Consider the following 18,326-nt stretch of genomic DNA (forward strand, 5'->3'; position numbering starts at 1 on the left):
CCCCGTGCTCTGACTGCCAGCTGACCCCATTTGTCCTCAAAGTACTAACTGGATCCCGTTTTTAAATGTTTCTCCCCCCTCAGGAAGTTTCTAAAAACCTCACCAAGGAAAATGAACAAATCAAGGAGGACGTGGAAGAAATTCGAACAGAGATGAACAAGCGAGGCAAAGGGAATTGCTCCGATACCATCGCAGAGAGGGTGCCAGACATCGGCTCAGCCCTGCAGAGGGACGCGGCCGCAGCCTACGCCCACCCAGAGGTACAGCCCGGCTGCCTGGGGCCTCGGGTCTTAGCCCCCCAAAGCATGAGAGCAGCACATCTCTCCTTTGCAAAGAGCACTGCAGGGTTCACTCCTTGCCCAGTCCTGGTTTCCTTGCATCTGTGCAATTGTTCTGTATGTTGGATGGCCAGGGGTGGAGCCCATTTTACCTAACATTGAAGTCCAGAAAAGATTCAACGAGGACCCAGATCGGGGTCTCTCCTGAGTCCCTGTCCCATTCTTTTCATGACATCCCTGGGAGCAGCCCTTGCCTTTATGAGGAGGACACGAGGGAGGGCTGGCTTGTCGGGGACCATCGTGGCTTCACTGCTGCTGTCCTGGCATGGGTATCAGTAGCACCCTATTTCACTCACAGAAATGTGCCAGCTTGGAAATGATACATTATATAGCCCCTCTTTATAAGGGACTTTGTAATTTCTGCATATTTCATCACCATCACTTGCAAGTTTCACCACAGCTCTGGAAAGCAGGCTGGTTGGAGACCAAACCCTCATTGTATAGACGAGGAAACAGCTCCAACCATGCCCATGGTCTCCCTGCTCAGCTGGGAGAAGGTGACAAGCATGGAAAACCTCGGTCTCTCCCCACCCAGCTGTGTCCCCAGTGCAAAGTCACCCGTGTGTGAGATGGAACAGCCTGAGGGACTTAAGTGATGTGCAAAACCTGCTTGCTTGAAGGTGCCTCCCCACCTGGTGCCTGTTCTTTTGGTTCCAATCACCAAGTTATGTTTATGTGTGTTGCCATGGAATATATGGAGTTATCTGCTAAACTGCTGCCCAGGAAACAGGCATTCTGGGGGACAATAACCCACAAGAGTAGAAGAGGAAACTGGGAAATGCTGGTGGCCGGGCTAGAAGAGTCCCATTAGCAAGGCAGATTTGTGTGAATATTATAAAAGGGAGGGCTCCCTGGGCAGCGAGGGGACAGCGGCATATATAACAGGGGCCTGGCTTCCTTTACTGGGTTGCTGAGGGTCACTGGGGTTGGTGGTGGATGGTGGGGCCCAGGACATTGGTACCCAGGGGTGGGACGCAGGTGTGCCATTGAGAGAGTGCCCTCAGCCTCAGGTGTGGGCTGAGCAGGACCTGGGATAGCCAGAGCCTCTGCACTGGTTTCTCTGCATGCTGTGGCGTGGAAAATGTGGGGGAGCATTGCCATGCAGGGCTCTTGCCTGGGTCCTTGAGGGTCGGGCAGCGGAGGAAGGAAGACTGGGTGGCGAGTGGGCTCTGAACTCCTGGGTGGAGGAAGTCTTCGGCCGTGGGCTCGGGCAGTCTGGGGCACACGTGTTCTGAGGGCAGGGTGGCAGGCCCACTGAGGACTTTTAGGGCATTAATCCCTGTACCCTCCCCAATATGTAACTCAGAACAATCCCAAACCACAAAATAAATATAAGGAAGGCCAGTAATTTCCTAACTTTTCCCACGATGACTACTCGGATGCTTTTCTGGGAATCATCATTTCCCTTCAAAAATTATTTTTATTCTCATTTTGGGGTGTCCCAGCCGTGCTGGCTACCAACCATGTGTTTAGTCTACGTGGTGGGTCACCCCTGAGCAACTGAGTCTGAGCTCGCAACCCAAAGAGCCAGGGCACATTTGGGCTGGATGGGGATCTGTAGGCACCTGCTCATCACATCTGGGGTCCAGTGTCTCTAATCTCCAGCCCCCGAGGCATCCCTCAGCAGGCCCAGCTGCCCAGAGGAGCCAGGCACTCCTTGCCTGCTGGCTTCCAGTTTCCCAGCCAGCCAGGCCCTCTGGTTTATCTCTTGTCTCTATGACACATAGTGTGGTGTGCTCAGGAACCCAGCTCAGATTTCCCGAGGGCAAACAGCAAACCAAATCAAACACACCAGACCCTTTTTCTCCTTGCTCAGCAGCGTGCCTTCCTCCGCCTCGGCTCCCCATTCATCACACTGCTGAAGTTAGCACAATCCGCAGGGACCAGGGTTGGGAGGGGTGGAAGGGGAAGTGGTGAGGGAGGCCCACAAGTGGGCTGTGCCTCTCCCTTTCCATCCCTTGTCTCTTTGGTGAACCCCATGTGGAAAGGGGGGAACTGTAGGGTAATGGGCTTCGTTGTTTATTTGCAGGGTTCTTGTAGATCATGTCGGGGTTTTTTTTTGGAAGGGTGAATGGTAATTTGTTGGAAGCCAGTCTCAAAGATGATCCCGGCCTGGAGGGTTGGCAGGGGGCTCCAGGGGCTGGTTGGGAGTGGGCACATCTGATGCCAGAGGTTGAAGTCATACAACAGACTCTTGGATTGACAGAGAGAGAAAATCAAAGCTTAGTTAGGGCAGCTGCTGCCCAGTGCAGCCTGTCGCCAGTGAATCCAAGGAAATTATATGTTCCCTGGCAAAGGCCGTCCATGGTCTTGCTCCATCTCCTTGGCTAGGGGGAGAGGACTGCAGCTCCCGCCCTTCCCTGAGAGCCTGGAATTAAAGACAGTTCCTGGGGTTTGCCACGAAGAAATGACGCCCTGGTTTTGCAATGCAGAGGGAGACCAAGGCCCAACCATTGGCTGTCCCTCAGCGTCTGGGTCCAGGCTGTGGCCGGGGCCTCTTGTCAACTTCCAGGCAGCTCTCCCCGCTGGGAAATGGTGGTGCTCCCCAGTCTGCTGGGCAGCAGCCAGTCCGGGGCCCTGCGGACGTGGGCACCAGGGCGAGGTTTTAGACAGCGAATGAGTTGGTCTCGTGGTCATAGCTGTGGGCAGGGTGGCAGATAGGAGGAAGAACACTGGCTCTGAACAGGCAGTCCCGGACCCAATGCTGGTAGTGAGACTTAGCAAGTGCTCTCCCAGCCACTGATGCTTGGCCTTCAAGCTGCTCCTGGGCGATCCAGAGTCTGCTTCGTCATCTGTTGACATGGATAGCGACCTTGCCTCATGATTGTAAGGGTTAAAATAGTAGAAAGGAACATGGCCACAATAGGTGCTCACTAAACCATCATCACCAACAACCAGGCATTCCCTGTACCTCTAATCAAGGTCACCTCACCAACAAGAACAGGGAATAGAGGCAGGAGCAGGTGGCAGGAGGGGGCTGCCCAGGGCACGGTCGGGCACTGCATGACCCTTCTGCACCATCAGAGCTGTCACTGTGACATTCTCACGACACCGTCCAGATGCCCAGACACCAGACTTGAAACCAAATGCTGGTCACACATATAGACAGCTCCTTGGGATTCGTTAGGATTCAAAACCCCATTTCACAGTTAAGGAGCACCCACCAGGAGAATCAGATGAACAAGAGGAGCTCTCTGCTCTTTCAGATTTCCACAGTCTACAGATACTGCAGCATCCTTAAATGATGCCCATGGGAAGCAGGTTGGGAAAAGTACTGTAACAGAAGCACAGACTTGTATTTGTTTTGGAATTGTGTTCAGCATTGAGCAAGAGACCAAGTTACAGTGCCCTAAGCAGTAGAGTGCTTCATTGTTCTTTCACATAGAGGAGCTTTGGAGGCAGGCAGTTCAGAGCTGGTGTGGTTAGTTCTAAAAACTAATCAGTCACTTCCGGGCTCATGGTCACAAGGTGGCTACTCAGCTCCAGCCATCCTCTTCACAGAGAAACAAGGAAGTAAACAAAAGATGCCTCCCAGCTAAGTCAGCCCCCCTACTAAGAAACTATCCTAGAAGCTCCTCCCACCAACTTCTACCAATACCTCACTGGCCAGACTTCAGTCCCATGAAGTCTAACAAAAGCAGCTCTCCATTAGGAAGGGACAAGGGGGAAAGGGACTTGGGTAGTCAATTAGAAGTCTTTGCCACAAAGGAAAAGTACATTGGGGAGGAAAGGATTCTGGATGAGAGGGTCTGGGACTCTTTCCTTGGGGACCTGAATTTTTAGCTGGACCCTGAGAACTGGGCAGATCTCCATACAAGTAGCTCTATATAAAGGGTAAAAGGGGTGGAATGGCTTTTCAGACAGAAAACATGGTCTGACAAAGACCCAGCAGCTCAGGAGAGCCAAGAGGCCGAGGCACCGGCCAAGGGGCTGCAGTCCCTGGGGGCCAGGGCTGGGGGTTGGGGAACAGGAGAGCAGGATGCTGAGCTGGGCCGAGGTCTGTTGGTGAGAGCTCTTAAGTGCCAGGCAGAGGATGTCTGGCTTTATTCTGCACGCAGTAGGGAGAGTGTGGGGGCTGGGCGGCGACCTGTGTCTGAGGCAGCTGGGTGGGTGCCCTTCCTTTCACGGGGGTCTCTCCAGAAACAGCTTGCGCCAGATCTAAGTCAGCCAGCGTCACCAGGCCAGAGTGGAGAGGAGAGCCACGTTCTCTGGGCAGCGTAGCATTGAGGTTACACACACTGATTCTGGAGCCAGACTCCCTGGGTTCAAATCCTGTCCTCCCTGCTTATGGTGGGCGATGTGCTTAATTTCTCTCTGTGCCTCAGTTTCCTAAAAATGGGTCACAGGACTGGCACGAATGTTTGTTAGTTACAAATGTAGGCATACTCTGTACTCAGAGCAGGGCCAGGCTCGGAGCGGGTGCTGTTGCTGCTGGCGTGGCCGTGGCTCCAGCACCGCCCCACCTGCCCCCTGCCCTTCCCTCCTGTGCCTCCTCTGCCGAGCAGTATGAAGAGCGCTTTCTGCGGGAGGAAACCGTGTCCCAGCAGATCAACGCCATCGAGCTCCTGCGGACGCACCCCCTGGCCCCACCCGACGTGGCAAAGTCACAGCGGACCCTGCACAGGCAGGTCCACCTGAGGGGCCACGCAGCCTCCAAGCCCACCGTCATCCGGGGCATCACCTACTACAAAGCCAAGGTCCCTGATGAAGAGAATGACATCGAAGAGCACCGTGAGTTGGGACCAGCAGGGCTGGCCCAGAGGCTGGGCGGTGAGGGAGGGCGGGGCCTTGGGGAGCCACGCCCCGCTTCTGCAGTCCGGTCCCTCCCCACAACTTTCTGAGCTGCCCTGGGCAAGTCAGTTAGCATCTCTGGGCTTGCAGAAGACCAGGTGGCAGAGCGGGACCGAGCTGCAAGGGCCTGCCGTTCTCTGCATTGGCCGATGGGGAAAGCCAGGCTCGAGGGGAATGATGCACTCGGAGCCACACGTGGCCTCTCCTGTCCTCCAGGGACCCTGAGCTTCCTGGCTGAGCTTCCAGCACTTTGTTTTGCTCTGCATCTTTCTTCCTCTCTCACAGAGAAGAACTGAGCCTGTTCCTCAATGTCTCTACCCAGTTTCCTTAATACCTCCTTCTGTGTTCCTTCTGCCAGCCATCTGCCTCCTGTCTTCTTCCTGTGCCTTCAGGAAACCCCAGGAGGTCCCCATTCTTCCCCCACTACTTGCTGGAGCGCCTTCCTTCTCACATCCCCTCTAACACAGCAGCTCTGGGTGTGTCGCCCAGTTTCTCTGCCTTTCTCTCTGTCTGGTTTGTATCCACCCAGCAGCTGCCATGACCACTTTGCCCATTTTCAGCTGTGCTTTCTTGTTATTGATTTGTATGCATTCTTTACATATTTTGGATCCTCATCTTTTGACCTCATAGGTACTGCAAATGCCTCTCCATCCCCATGCTCTATAACAGTACTTTTCTAAGGAGCAGAGCATGTGAAACCAGTTTACTAATGATTTTTGTTGTTGTTAGAACTCTGTGTCCAGCCGGCACCGTGGCTCACTAGGCTAAACCTCTGCTGGCAGCGCCGGTACCCCAGGTTCTAGTCCCGGTTGCTCCTCTTCCAGTCCAGCTCTCTGCTGTGGCCTGGGAGTGCAGTGGAGGATGGCCCAAGTGCTTGGGCCCTGCACCCCATGGGAGACCAGGAAAAGCACCTGGCTCCTGGCTTTGGATCGGCACAGTGCACTGGCTGCAGCGGCCATCTGGGGGGTGAACCAACGGAAGGAAGACCTTTCTCTCTGTCTCTCTCTCTCTCACTGTCTAACTCTGCCTATCCAAAAAAAAAAAAAAAAAAAAAAAACCCTCTTTGTGTCCTTCCTGAGAAATCCTTGCCCCGCTCAGACCCCTGCAGCCTCCCCCATTTCGCTCGGGATAAAAACCGAACTCCATGCTCAGCCCCCGCCACACGTCCTTGCCGCCGTTCTCTCTGTGACTGCGCCACCTGTTACACTCACGCTCTCTGCTTCTTCCTCGCCGGCCACCTCTGTGCTCGGCGGGTGTGTTCCTGCCTCAGAGCCTTTGCACGGCCGTTATTTCCCCTGGAGCCCTCCCACTACACCCACAGCTGCTCGAGTAACTCCCTCATCTCCTTCAGCTCATCCCTGCAACCCATTAAGTCCCATCCTGACCACTTCTCCCCCGGCTCTCTGGACCCTCCTCTCCGTCCTCCGCCCGGCCCCCAGAGTATCAGAGGAACTGACGGTTCCTCAGAGGAACCGTCTATGTCGAGTGTTCAGGTCTCCACCAGTAGGTAGACGCCCTGTGAGCTCAAGGAGCTTGATTTGTCTCCTGGCTGTATATTTGCGGAAGGGATGATTGGATAACGCACTTCCTCCCAGCCATGAGGGTCCACAGCCCAGCTGTGCACCATGCCCCCGAGTCCTGGAGGGAGCAGGGCTGCAGCCTATGCAGAGAGACCCTGTAGGAAGGAGAGCGTCCCTCCGTGGGTGCCCCTTGTCGCCTTCCTCTTCTGCACTCCCAGCTGGGCTCCAGCTCGGAGTGAGGCTGTCGCATTGAGGAGGGGAGCCTTCTTGTTGACCTGCCAGCCGCCGCTTGCTCTTGGCTGAAGGGCGCTCCCCTGCCTCGTGTTTGTTTCACAGAAGACGAGTTGTTCAGCGGCGACAGTGGAGTGGATTTGCTGATCGAAGACCAGCTCCTGAGACACAGCGAGCAGCTGACCAGCACCACGCAGAGGTCCGCAGCCGCCCAGCCCAGCACCACAGGGATGGCTGGCCACAGCCCCCCAACCACACCCTCGTCTTCCGCCCAGCCGCCGGCCTCCCCGTCAGCCGCCGGCCTCCCTGCCCCTGCTCTCCATGCCTCAGCTGAACAACAGCTCTCGGCAACACTCCACACCTCCTCAGTGGTCCTCCCAGACCCCATCAAGGAGACGGTCCTTCAACCTTCCACTCAGGGACCGGCCACCACCGTGGCCCACACAGCTGTCCCGCCACCTCCAGCCTCAGCTTCCCCAGCAGTGGTCCCTGGGGATGCATTTGAGGAAGCCACACACATGGCCCCAGCACCTCCTGCCACCGTCAGGACAGACCCTGCCGCCAGCGCCACCCTAAGCCCCGAGGAAGAAGACGACATCCGGAACGTCATAGGTGAGCTCATTCGACCCAGCTGGGCCTCCTGGTCAACCAGGCTGGAGCCAGCAAAAGGGTGAAAGGAGAGGGGGGAGCCAGATGATCAGGGTGCTTGCTCCACTGTGACTGATGGTGGGCTTTGACATCCAGGGTTTATGTGTCCAAAGTGTGCCAGTGACAGGAGTGGGGACCTCCTTTATTTTATTAATTAAATAATGAGAGGGCGAGTGAGTGAGAGAGAACTCCCATCTGCTGGTTCACTGCCCAAATGCCTGGAGTGACCCCTGGCTGGGGCCAAAGCTGGAAACCCAGAGCTCCGCCCAGGTCTGCATCTTGCACCATCACTGCTGCCCCCCCCCCCCCCCCAGAATCTGCATTGGCAGGGTCAGGAGCAGAGCTGGCTACCAAACCGCATGTGGGAGGCAGGTGTCTGAACCAGCGGTTTAACCACTAGGCCAAACACCTGCTCCAGAATCTCCCTACTAGGATAAATATTTAAATTAGTGGAGCCAAGTTCTCATCTTCATGAGTTTTTTTTTTTTTTTTTTTTTTTTTTTTTTAAAGGCAGAGTGGATAGTGAGAGAGAGAGAGACAGAGAGAAAGGTCTTCCTTTTGCCGTAGGTTCACCTTCCAATGGCCACCGCGGCCGGCACGCTGCGGCGGGCACACCACGCTGATCCGAAGGCAGGACTTATCCTGGTCTCCCATGGGATGCAGGGCCCAAGCACTTGGACCATCCTCCACTGCCTTCCCGGGCCACAGCAGAGAGCTGGCCTGGAAGAGGGGCAACCGGGACAGAATCCGGCGCCCCGACCGGGACTAGAACCCCGTGCGCCGGCGCTGCTAGGTGGAGGATTAGCCTATTGAGCCGCGGTGCCAGCCCATGAGTTTTATAAACATTTGTCGAGTGCTATCTAAGTTCAAGGCTTTGTGATGCATATTGGGGTATCTGCAGGTAGGGCCCAAACACCTGTGGTATCTTCAGGACATGGGGTTGGCCAGCCTGGGAGTCTCTTTGCTTGGTGACTTGTAGCCAGCAGTCAAGTCGTCCGCCACCTCCTTAACCCACCTCCAGCCAGGGTCCCATCCCCCAGACTCTTTGCACCTGTCTGCTCTGGGTTTTACCACTGCCATCTTTTTTGGGGTAGTGTGTACCTTTCTGGGGTTCTTAGGATGCTCCCCTACTCTAGTAGCCTGTGTCCCGGCAGCTGTTCACCTGGTGGCAGGAGCTGAGGGCCAGAGACACATTTTCTGCTGCTGTTCAGTGTTCTAGTAAAGTGAAAGGACATTGGTATGCAGAGGTCGGTTTGCTTGAAGACCAGCCTGTAGGGTTTTCCAGAAACTCTGGAGCTCTTACCTCTTGCGTCTTCTGCAGAAGAAACTTGGATGTGGACGCAAATGTTGTATTTCCTTCCAATACCAAGGGGTGATGCAGGAGGCGGCCCAGAGAAGAAAGATTTGATGAGACAGGTGATGTGAATGTGGGAATCACTTCCAGTCGCCTATCACAGGGTCAGGCCTGCCTCTGGCTGCAGTCGGTGTGGGTGGGATTCCCTTCCTGGAACCCTCTCTGCAGACCCCCCGACTTCTGCACTTGGCAGTCACATCTCACGTGGTGTGCTGACATCTCCCAGTCATCGGCAGGGTAAAAAGCATTTGGCTAAAGTGCACACAGGCTACTGACCTGGTACCAGGGAAATGCTGTTTGCCGTTGGAGGAGTCTGGCCATTTTGATTTTGAGCTACTTAAGATGTGGCTTTACATGGGGCTGTGTTTAGAAGGACCATCCTAGCCCCATCTTATTTCCAACCCTGACTTCATGATGTCCTAAAATGTCTACTACTCGGAGGAGTCATAGAAGTCTCAAAAAAAAAAAAAAAAATCCCAAAGCAAGTGAATCTCACTCCATTGTTGGTGGTGCACACACGCATTTGGCTCAGAGCTGGAAGACAAGGAGAGGAAAGATGCTGTCAGGGGTGGAAGCCGGGGCTTGGGAGAAGTGCTGCCTGGTCAAGGCCAAGATCGCCAGACTTTAACGTCTACAGTTCCTGATGTGTTTGTTAGAAGGGGCTACTGCTGGGGGGGGGGGGGTGAGTCAGGGGTGGGTTGGGGTGGGCAGGGGCAAACAAAAAGGACAGTCAGCTTATGACAATGCCAGATTCGTGGCTGAGTTCAGGAAATACCATGATCTGTGAAGAATGTCGCCCCCACAAAGCACACGACCTTAACCAAGGCCAGGGTCATAGTTAGCCACTCCACTGTGGTGTGAGATGGCCTGGCTGGCCTGCCTCGGGTCAGGGAGGCTTGCTGTGGGGCAACCAAGGAGGGCGCTGCTGATGGGGGTTGGGGTGGCACCTTCCACAGCTCCCACAGTGCCCAGGCTGTTCCCTGAGTCACTTGACAGGGGTGCCCTGTGTCCCCAGCTCTACCCTGGTCCCAGTCTCCTTGCTGATCCATCTAAGCCACCCCCTTAAGCCACTGGGGACATCACTCAGAACACAGGGGCTTCTGGCCCTAGAAATAAGAATACAAAGCTCTCCTTGTCAGTGGGTAGAAGCTGAAGAGTAAGTCTGGGCTGCAGAAAACCAATATGAATGAGACGGAGTCACTGCCCCGGAGGGACTAACCTCGCAGGGAGGCAGCAGGTGGCTAAAGTGGCAGGGGGCATGGGAGGCAAGGAAGGGGACAGGTGTGCATGATCCAGCCGCAGCATCACCAGACCTGTCGGGGGGCTTCGTTCTCAAAGGTGGTCATGGGCTCTCCAGGCAGAGCTGCCAGTGAGAGCCAGGGTGGGTAGGGGAATGGAAGGCAGAGGTCCTGGCCCAGACTGCGATACAGAAGGGAGAGTTGGGAACCCCAGGATAAGAAGTGAGGACCTGATGGCGAAGGCAATGAGAAGTTGAGACTTAATCCTAAAGTGATGGAGAGGGTTCAAGGGCACAGAGCAGTGGTGGACAACATGTGAGCGCAGTGGGTGTCGGGAACGCAAAGACAGGTATGCCAGGGCTTGTAGTGAGACTGACACGGAAACAGGAGGTGGTACTTGGACTTGAGCTGAAGGAAACGCTGTGGCTCACAGCGGGAGCCCAGGGCCCCCAGGACTCTCTTCCAGAAAAGACCAGCGGGGCAACTCTCTTGAAGGGGAAGGGCAAGTCGGCCAGGAACGTGGCATTGCAGTGAGAAGGACGGGAGCCAGCAAGTCACCGGAAGTGCCGCGGCATGATCAAGGCTGAGTAATGTGTAGGGCCCAGTGCAGAATGAAAACACGGGAGCCCTGCATGTTGAAACTGCAGGGAAATAGAGTTAATGAAGGTAGTGACTGTAGAGCTGTGTGTGTGTGTGTGTGTGTGTGTGTTTCTCTCCTTGTAGTGTTTTCACTTGGTATTTCACGCTGCTATAGGCAAAGATATTAAAAATTTAAATTCTGATATGAATTTTACATCCATCTTTATGTTTTGCAATGTCAATTTTAAGTGCAAATGTAGTTGTCCCTCAGTATCCACTGGGATTGGTTCCAAGACCCTCCTTGGGCACCAAAATCTGCAGGTACTCGGATCCCTTATACAAATGGCATAGTACTTGCATAGAACCCCCACACATCCCTCCATATACTGTAAATCATCTCTAGGTTACTTGTTTTTATTTTACTTTATTTTATTTATTTTTTGACAGGCAGAGTGGACAGTGAGAGAGACAGAGAGAAAGGTCTTCCTTTGCCGTTGGTTCACCCTCCAATGGCTGCTGCTGATCCGATGGCAGGAGCCAGTTACTTATCCTGGTCTCCCATGGGGTGCAGGGCCCAAGCACTTGGGCCATCCTCCACTGCACTCTCGGGCCACAGCAGAGGGCTGGACTGGAAGAGGGGCAACCAGGACAGAATCCGGTGCCCCGACTGGGACTAGAACCTGGGGTGCCGGCACCACAAGGTGGAGAATTAGCCTAGTGAGCCACGGCGCCGGCCATCTCTAGGTTACTTGTAATAGCTAATACAACAGAATGGCATCAAGGCAGTGGTTATACTGTATTGTTTGGGGAATAATGACATGAAAAAAGTCTGTACATGTCCAGCCTCAATGCAAGTTTTTTCAAATATTTTCAATCCATGGTTGGTTGAATCCACAAATATAGAACCCATGACCTTCACCTATAAAGCTCAAGTGCAACGGTAAAATTACTAAGACTTTCAAGGTGGTAACAGGGGAGCACTAAACCAGAGTGACATGTGATTACACAGATCAGACACCCACAGAGCCAGTGCTGGCCGTGGCACCCCGGGGAACGCAGGCTGCTGGGTGTGTGGGAGGGATCTCAAGCTAGCAAACCTGAGGCCAAATTCATCCCAAGATGTGTTTTCCCATTCCTGAGTTTGAATGCCTTCTGGTCAGCTCTTCTTCCAGTTCACCACCGCTTCTATTGCTGCCCACTGTCCCACACTCAGCCTCCGCCACTCATCCCAGCACCTGCCTGGCCTCTGGAGGCCTCCTAGTTTGAGACCTCTGAATCCAGGCAGATGGCAAGAAGTGTAGGAGGGGCTGCTGTGCTGGGACAGGGATGTGGGGCTTCCCTGGCGGTTGGAGCTGGTGAGTTAGTAAGGGTTTATGCAGATGTGCATGTTAGAAAAACAGCTCAGGGACAACTGGACAGCAGGACAGGTAGAAGGGGGCCAGAGGAGAGACCAACAGGTGTAACTGGAGCAATCCAGGCAAGGAGCACTGAGGTAGAGAGAAGCACTAAAGGGTGACGCAGTAGAAGCAGAATGGAACTGACCCAGGGGGAGGAGAAGGTCATAGGGATGACCCCGGTTCTGGCTCAGCAGGTGGGTGGTGTGCTGTACCCTTCTCTAGACAGGAAGTGCAAGAGGAGCAGGCTGTGAACTGAGGCAAATGAATTCTCTGTCGATCCATTAAGTTAGAGGAACCAGGAGACACCCAGGGGAGACACATCTGCTGGAGAGCCAGAGACATGATGCCTGGAACCAAGACCTGGGCCAAGGTCATCAGTGAGAGCTGTCTGCCCAGTGAGTGCAGGAGGAGGAAGGAGGCTGAGAGCAGAGCTCGCTCAAGAGGGTAACAAGGGAAAGGCGTGGAGAAGAGGGAATCCATCTGAAGAGCAGAGCTGGGGAAGGCATGGCTGGGGAGGGAGGCGGGGACTGGCAGAGAGAGGGGTGCAGAACCAAGGGAAGGTGGAGGTGGGTGCCAGGCTGGCCCACAGATTCTGACCAAAAGAGAAGCTTCCTCAACCAGCAAAAGAAAGCCAAGAGCACCCCTGATGGGCAGTGCCAGACATTTCCGGAGCACCCTCCTCAGAGGGTGCACAGGGCAGGAGAGGCTCTGGTTTGTGGATTTCTCTTTCCTGGGTGCTGAGATTCAAGCAAGCTTCTGTTTTCCTTTCTGGTAACCTTTGAAAGCAAGGCCAACTGGCTGCTGGGACCACCGATGCTTAGATGGGTTAATACCCAGAAAGTACTTGATAGACGTTAGCTGTCGTCATCACCATGACCCTGGGCAGTCTGCTCGGGGGAGGCCTGAGTCGCAGGCAGCACAGGATTCTCTCTGAAATGTCCCCTCTCCCGCACCATCTTTCCGTCGGTCCACCAAGTAGGCGGTCAGTATCTGTTGGCCTTTCTGTGCAGCTGCCATTTGCTGCAAGGGTGGGAGCTCCTGAATGGCCCTGTGTTCTCAGAGTGTGGCAATCTTGCTGGCCTCCCTGACCTTTGCCTTGATCCTGACCTCAAGCATCTGCCCTGCCCCGCGTGCCGCGGTTTGGCCCGAGGGCCCAGGCTGCAAGGGGGCTCGCTCTTCCTGCAGAAGTAAGAAGCTGACTCCTTCTGTATCCATTTCCTGTGCCTCCAAATCATCACCTGCTTAGTGGCTGAAAACAACAGAAACGTATTCTATAGCAGAACAGGGAACTGATAAGTCTCGCAGGGGCGACACTCAAAGTGTCAGGGGGCTGGCTCCGTGCAGAGGCTCCAGGGGAGAATGCTTTCTTCTCCAGTGTCTGGTGGTGGCCAGCGTCCCTTGGCAGGTGACCACCTCCTGCCAGCCTTTGCTTCCACCATCATCTGGCCTCCTCTTGGTCTGCTGTTAGCTCTTCCCTGGCCTCTCCGTTACAGGGATTCTTGTGATTACAGTCAGGGCTCGCTTGGATCATCTCTAATCATCTCCCCATTTCAAGAGTGTTGACTTAATCCCATCCGCAGTCTCCCCTTGGCCATAGGTCACCCTCCCAGGTCCCTCCCAGGTCCCTCCCAGGTACCAGGGATTGGGACCTGGGTGTCTTTGGGGGCCCTTCCTCAGCCTGCCGTGCCATTGCCAGAGGAGAATTCTCCAAGCCCCCTTGTGAAGTAGGCAGGGCATGTTTTCTACATATTCACTGAAGACATGAAAGCTCTGTGACATCATGGAGACCACCCAGACTTTGGAGTCAGCGGCAGGGCCAAGACCAAGGCCAAGCCTGTGACTCCAAGCTGGGGCCCATCTGCAGCCCTGCACAGCCTCAGTGCTGAGACAGGCCCCTGAAGGGACTTGGTAGGGGAGAGGGAGGCCGGTTCCTGGGGCAGCCCGAGGCATCCAAGCTCGGAGGAGCCCTGGTTTATGGAGCATGCCTGCAGTTTCCATGTTTGGTAGGAGGTGGCAAGGCTGTTGGCAACCCCGGCAACCATGGCCTCATGCAGCCATTTGTGGGGCTCCGGGGTGCAAGCTTTGGCTGCCTCTGAGACAAGAGCTGGTATGCTGCTGGGCCTTGCCAGGGGGAGGGGGTACGTAAGTGCCCCTTCCCAGGAGTGGCATGCAAGAGCCCCCACTCGGTGCAGGGGGTGTGGGCGTGGCTTCTCCGCTGGCAGCCACGGCCCCCGCGTTGTGCCAGGAAATGAGATATTTCCCATCAGACCTCTGCTGCCAGGGCTCAGAAACTTCTATTTTATTGCCCTGAACAGATGAGCTCAGTTGTGGGGGAATGAGGCATTGGCGGGGAGGTTCTGTTTGTCTCCTGGAGACTGAATCGCTCCCCGACGCTGCCGGATGGGGACTTAGAAACCCCACACTGAGCCGCCTAAACCCTGACAACTGCACCCAAGCATGGAGCCTGCCTGGAAAACAATGCTCATCCCACGGCCACCCCCAGCTCCCCCAAACCCAAGCCACGGGCGCAGCTGCCTGCCCTTGTCCTGCCAGCTGTGGGCCTGGGCCTGGGAAGCCGAATGCATACAACAGATTGGGTCCGTCTGGAAATGAGGGTGAACTGGACCTTAGAGAACCCTGAATCTGAACTGTAGGCCCTTGTCAAGGACCTGTCATTCTCATCTCCGTTGGCCCTTGGTGCTGCCAGCCTGGACGGCAAGTGCGAATGGGGAAGCCGAGTGGGCCAAGTCCAGGTGGCTTTATCCTACTCTCTCTGCTGACCTCTCCGTGTCTCCTCCATAACCCACTAGTGAGGGGACCAGACAGGCACATGCCCTCAGTAGTCACGGGTGACTTCAGAACCACCCAGGGCCATTCTCAGCGATAATATCGCATGTCAGCCCTGTGAGCTTGAACTTAGTCTAGAATCTGGTATGGCTCAAGTGGCCCTTTAGGACCTGTCTTGGGTATTAGGCCACTCCAAAGAGCCACTCGGAAGGATGTATTGCTGTGTCTTTGCCCCAGTAAGACTTGAACTTCTAAGGAGGCTCCTGCAACCCAGAGTGAGGTCTTCATGTGGGAACTTGGTGCTCTGCTCCTTCTGCTCCCCAGCAGGGGTCCCTGGCACCCTGCTGTTGGTAGTGACAGAGGCAGGGGATCGACAGGAACTGTCTATGGGACTGGCAAGTGGGCCTCAGGAAGATGACCATCCATTGCTCGGCCGTGACTGGGCTCCCCAGCAGCCGGGGGCAGCACAGCTCCTGGCCTCACTCCCCTCATGCTGCTCAGGCTACTGTGCATTCAGCCCAGCATCAGGCCACCTGTGGGTGCCCGTGACCTTCCAGATACTGCATTCTGAGTGCCAGGGGAGCAGAGGAGAAGCCACAGCCCCTGCCCCCTTGGTGCCTATGCTGTGCTTAGGGGTGGGCGCGGAGGGAGGGCAGAGATGCACACACACCGTGGCAATACAAGGTGATGGTGGCTCCTGGAAGACAGTGCATCCGGGGCACTGGGGAGCAGGATGGAACAGAACGGGAGGGCAAGGAAGCTTTGCAGAGGAGGGTCTGGTGTCAAAACAGGACTTTGGATCTCAGGGTCTTGAGGAGTAGAATTGAGAAGTCAGAGAACAACAGAGCAGAGCATGGTGCGGAGGCGTGAAAGAACAGGGACGGTGGCCGACTTTGCAGGGGCGTAGGAGGGGAACGATCCTCGATGCATCAGCACGAGGGCCAGGTGATGGAGACCTCCCCACTCCTCCTGCACCTCTTCTCCACCAGGAAGGTGCAAGGACACCCTCTCCACCATCACGGGGCCAACAACCCAGAACACGTACGGGCGGAACGAAGGGGCCTGGATGAAGGACCCACTGGCCAAGGACGAGCGGATCTATGTGACCAACTATTACTATGGCAACACCCTGGTAGAGTTCCGGAACCTGGAGAACTTCAAACAAGGTAAGTGGCATGGGTCCACTCGGGCAGCCTCCTCCTTCCCCACTCTCTCTGTTTTAATCATGCCCAGCCCTGGACAGCTCACAGATCACACTCATGTATTAGCACCCTGGCTGCTTGAAACAGCTCAGTGAGGCAAGCAGGGTTTTGTTATTTACTTTTTCTTTTTTTTTTTTATTTACTTATGTTCGTTTTTTATTTGAGACGCAGAGAGACAGACAGAGATCTTCCATCTGCTGGTTCACTCCCTCAATGCCCCCACTAGCCAGGGCTGGGCCGGGCTGAGGCCAGAAGCCTGGAACTCCCTGCAGGTCTTCTGCATGGTGGCAGGGACTGAAGCACTTGGGCCACCACCTGCTGCCTCCTAGGATGTGCATTAGCAGGAAGCTGGATTGGAAGCAGAGCAGCCAGGACTCAGATCAGCAGCTCTGATACAGGATGCGTGTGTCCCAAGCAGCCGTTTAACCACTGTGCTGCACGCCCACCTGGGAGTTGTTATTTTTTGGTGACAGATGACGGTGCTGAGGTACAGAAAGTTTAGGCAATTTCCTGTACAACAAACCCCGGTCTCCAGACCCCAAGTTGATTGCCTGTCATCTCCCTACCCTAAAGTCTCCCCCTCTTCTCATGGCCCACAGGTCGCTGGAGCAACTCCTACAAGCTCCCGTATAGCTGGATCGGCACTGGCCATGTCGTGTACAACGGCGCCTTCTACTATAACCGGGCCTTCACCCGCAACATCATCAAGTACGACCTGAAGCAGCGCTACGTGGCTGCCTGGGCCATGCTCCATGACGTGGCCTACGAGGAGGCCACGCCGTGGCGGTGGCAGGGCCACTCGGATGTGGACTTTGCTGTGGATGAGAATGGCCTGTGGCTCATCTACCCAGCCCTGGACGATGAGGGCTTCAGCCAGGAGGTCATCGTCCTAAGCAAACTCAATGCCGTGGACCTGAGCATGCAGAAGGAGACCACGTGGCGCACAGGGCTCCGGCGGAACTTCTACGGCAACTGCTTCGTCATCTGTGGGGTGCTGTATGCCGTGGACAGCTACAACCAGCGAAACGCCAACATCTCCTACGCCTTTGACACCCACACCAACACACAGATCGTCCCCAGGCTGCTGTTTGAGAATGAGTATTCCTACACTACCCAGGTGGACTACAACCCCAAGGACCGCCTGCTGTATGCCTGGGACAACGGCCACCAGGTCACCTATCACGTCATCTTCGCCTACTGACCCCCTTGTCCCTGCAAACCAAAGTGCAGAGGGGCCGACTGATTGCACCTTGTGTGTGCGTGTGCGTGCATGTGTGTGGGTGTGTATGCGCGCGTGTGTGTGTGATGGGTCTGTACTGTTTAAAAATATATTATTTTGTATAATATTGCAAATGTAAAATGACAATTGGGGTCTATTTTTTTTATATGGGTTGTAGATCAACCCATACGTGTATGTGCTGGTCTCATCCTCCACAGGTTCTATTTTTGTGCAAGTGAACTTCTCCTTCTGACCAGTGACCGCCTTCCTTCCGGCCCCCTACCCCTGCAGCTCCGGGAAGCCCACCATTGAACAGCTTTCTGCAGGTGCGCCGCGTCAGGAGCAGCAGTGGAGGGGGGCCAGAAAGAAGTGCCAAGTGGCGGGGAAAAAGTTTTATCTATTGGAGAAGTTTGAAAAACCCAGAAAAAAAATGCCTCTGTTTTTTAATAAAGAAGAAATTTAAACTCATCCCTCTGTGCATTTTTGTTGAGCGCGGTGTGCCTGGTGTGGCGCAGGGTCCCTCTCCTGGGAGGAGCCACGGTCTGGTGCCCCTTGGAGGTGTTCGCTCTCTGGGCGTGTCGCAGCGTAGTCCCCAGCTGATGAAGGAAGGAGCCTCCCCAGGAGGGGATTCGGGAGGCGCGGAGCCGTGTTCCTCTTCTGTGCACTTGGCCTTCTTTTCTCTCACCTTCCCAGCAGCATCTTTGCCTTGTGCTGCCTGTGCTTTGGTCGTTTAATCCCAGAGGGAGGAACTGAGCGTTCCTTGGTCCTACTTCACACAGCCTGGTGGGAGGCACTGTTGACAACACAGCGCTCAGCAGGTTAAAGCCCCGGCTTGCGGCACAGGCATCCCATATGGTCACTGGTTCAAGTCCCAGCTGCTCCACTTCCAATCCAGCTCCCTGTTAATGTACCTGGGAAAGCAGCAGAAGATGGCCCAAGTGCTTGGGCCCCTGCACCCATGGGCAGAGGAGCCCAAATACCTAGGTCATGCTCCGCTGCTTCCCCACGCACACCAGCAGGGA

General features: G+C 55.2%; 1 protein-coding gene across 1 annotated transcript in view; it reads left to right on the top strand.

Moving 5' to 3' along the window:
- The window catches only part of OLFML2B (olfactomedin like 2B), a 33,487-nt gene extending 15,715 nt beyond the window's left edge, over positions 1-17,772 (top strand). The window contains exons 4-8 of the mRNA XM_002715110.5: positions 84-260; positions 4,844-5,069; positions 6,986-7,492; positions 15,873-16,049; positions 16,685-17,772. Coding sequence (XP_002715156.2) covers positions 84-260; positions 4,844-5,069; positions 6,986-7,492; positions 15,873-16,049; positions 16,685-17,286 — 1,689 coding nt within the window. The 3' untranslated portion in view covers positions 17,287-17,772. The remainder of the gene's footprint in view (positions 1-83; positions 261-4,843; positions 5,070-6,985; positions 7,493-15,872; positions 16,050-16,684) is intronic.
- The last annotated feature ends 554 nt before the right edge of the window (positions 17,773-18,326 follow it).

Source organism: Oryctolagus cuniculus, chromosome 7 (assembly GCF_964237555.1).
Source record: "Oryctolagus cuniculus chromosome 7, mOryCun1.1, whole genome shotgun sequence".
In the NCBI taxonomy this organism is placed as follows: domain Eukaryota; kingdom Metazoa; phylum Chordata; class Mammalia; order Lagomorpha; family Leporidae; genus Oryctolagus; species Oryctolagus cuniculus.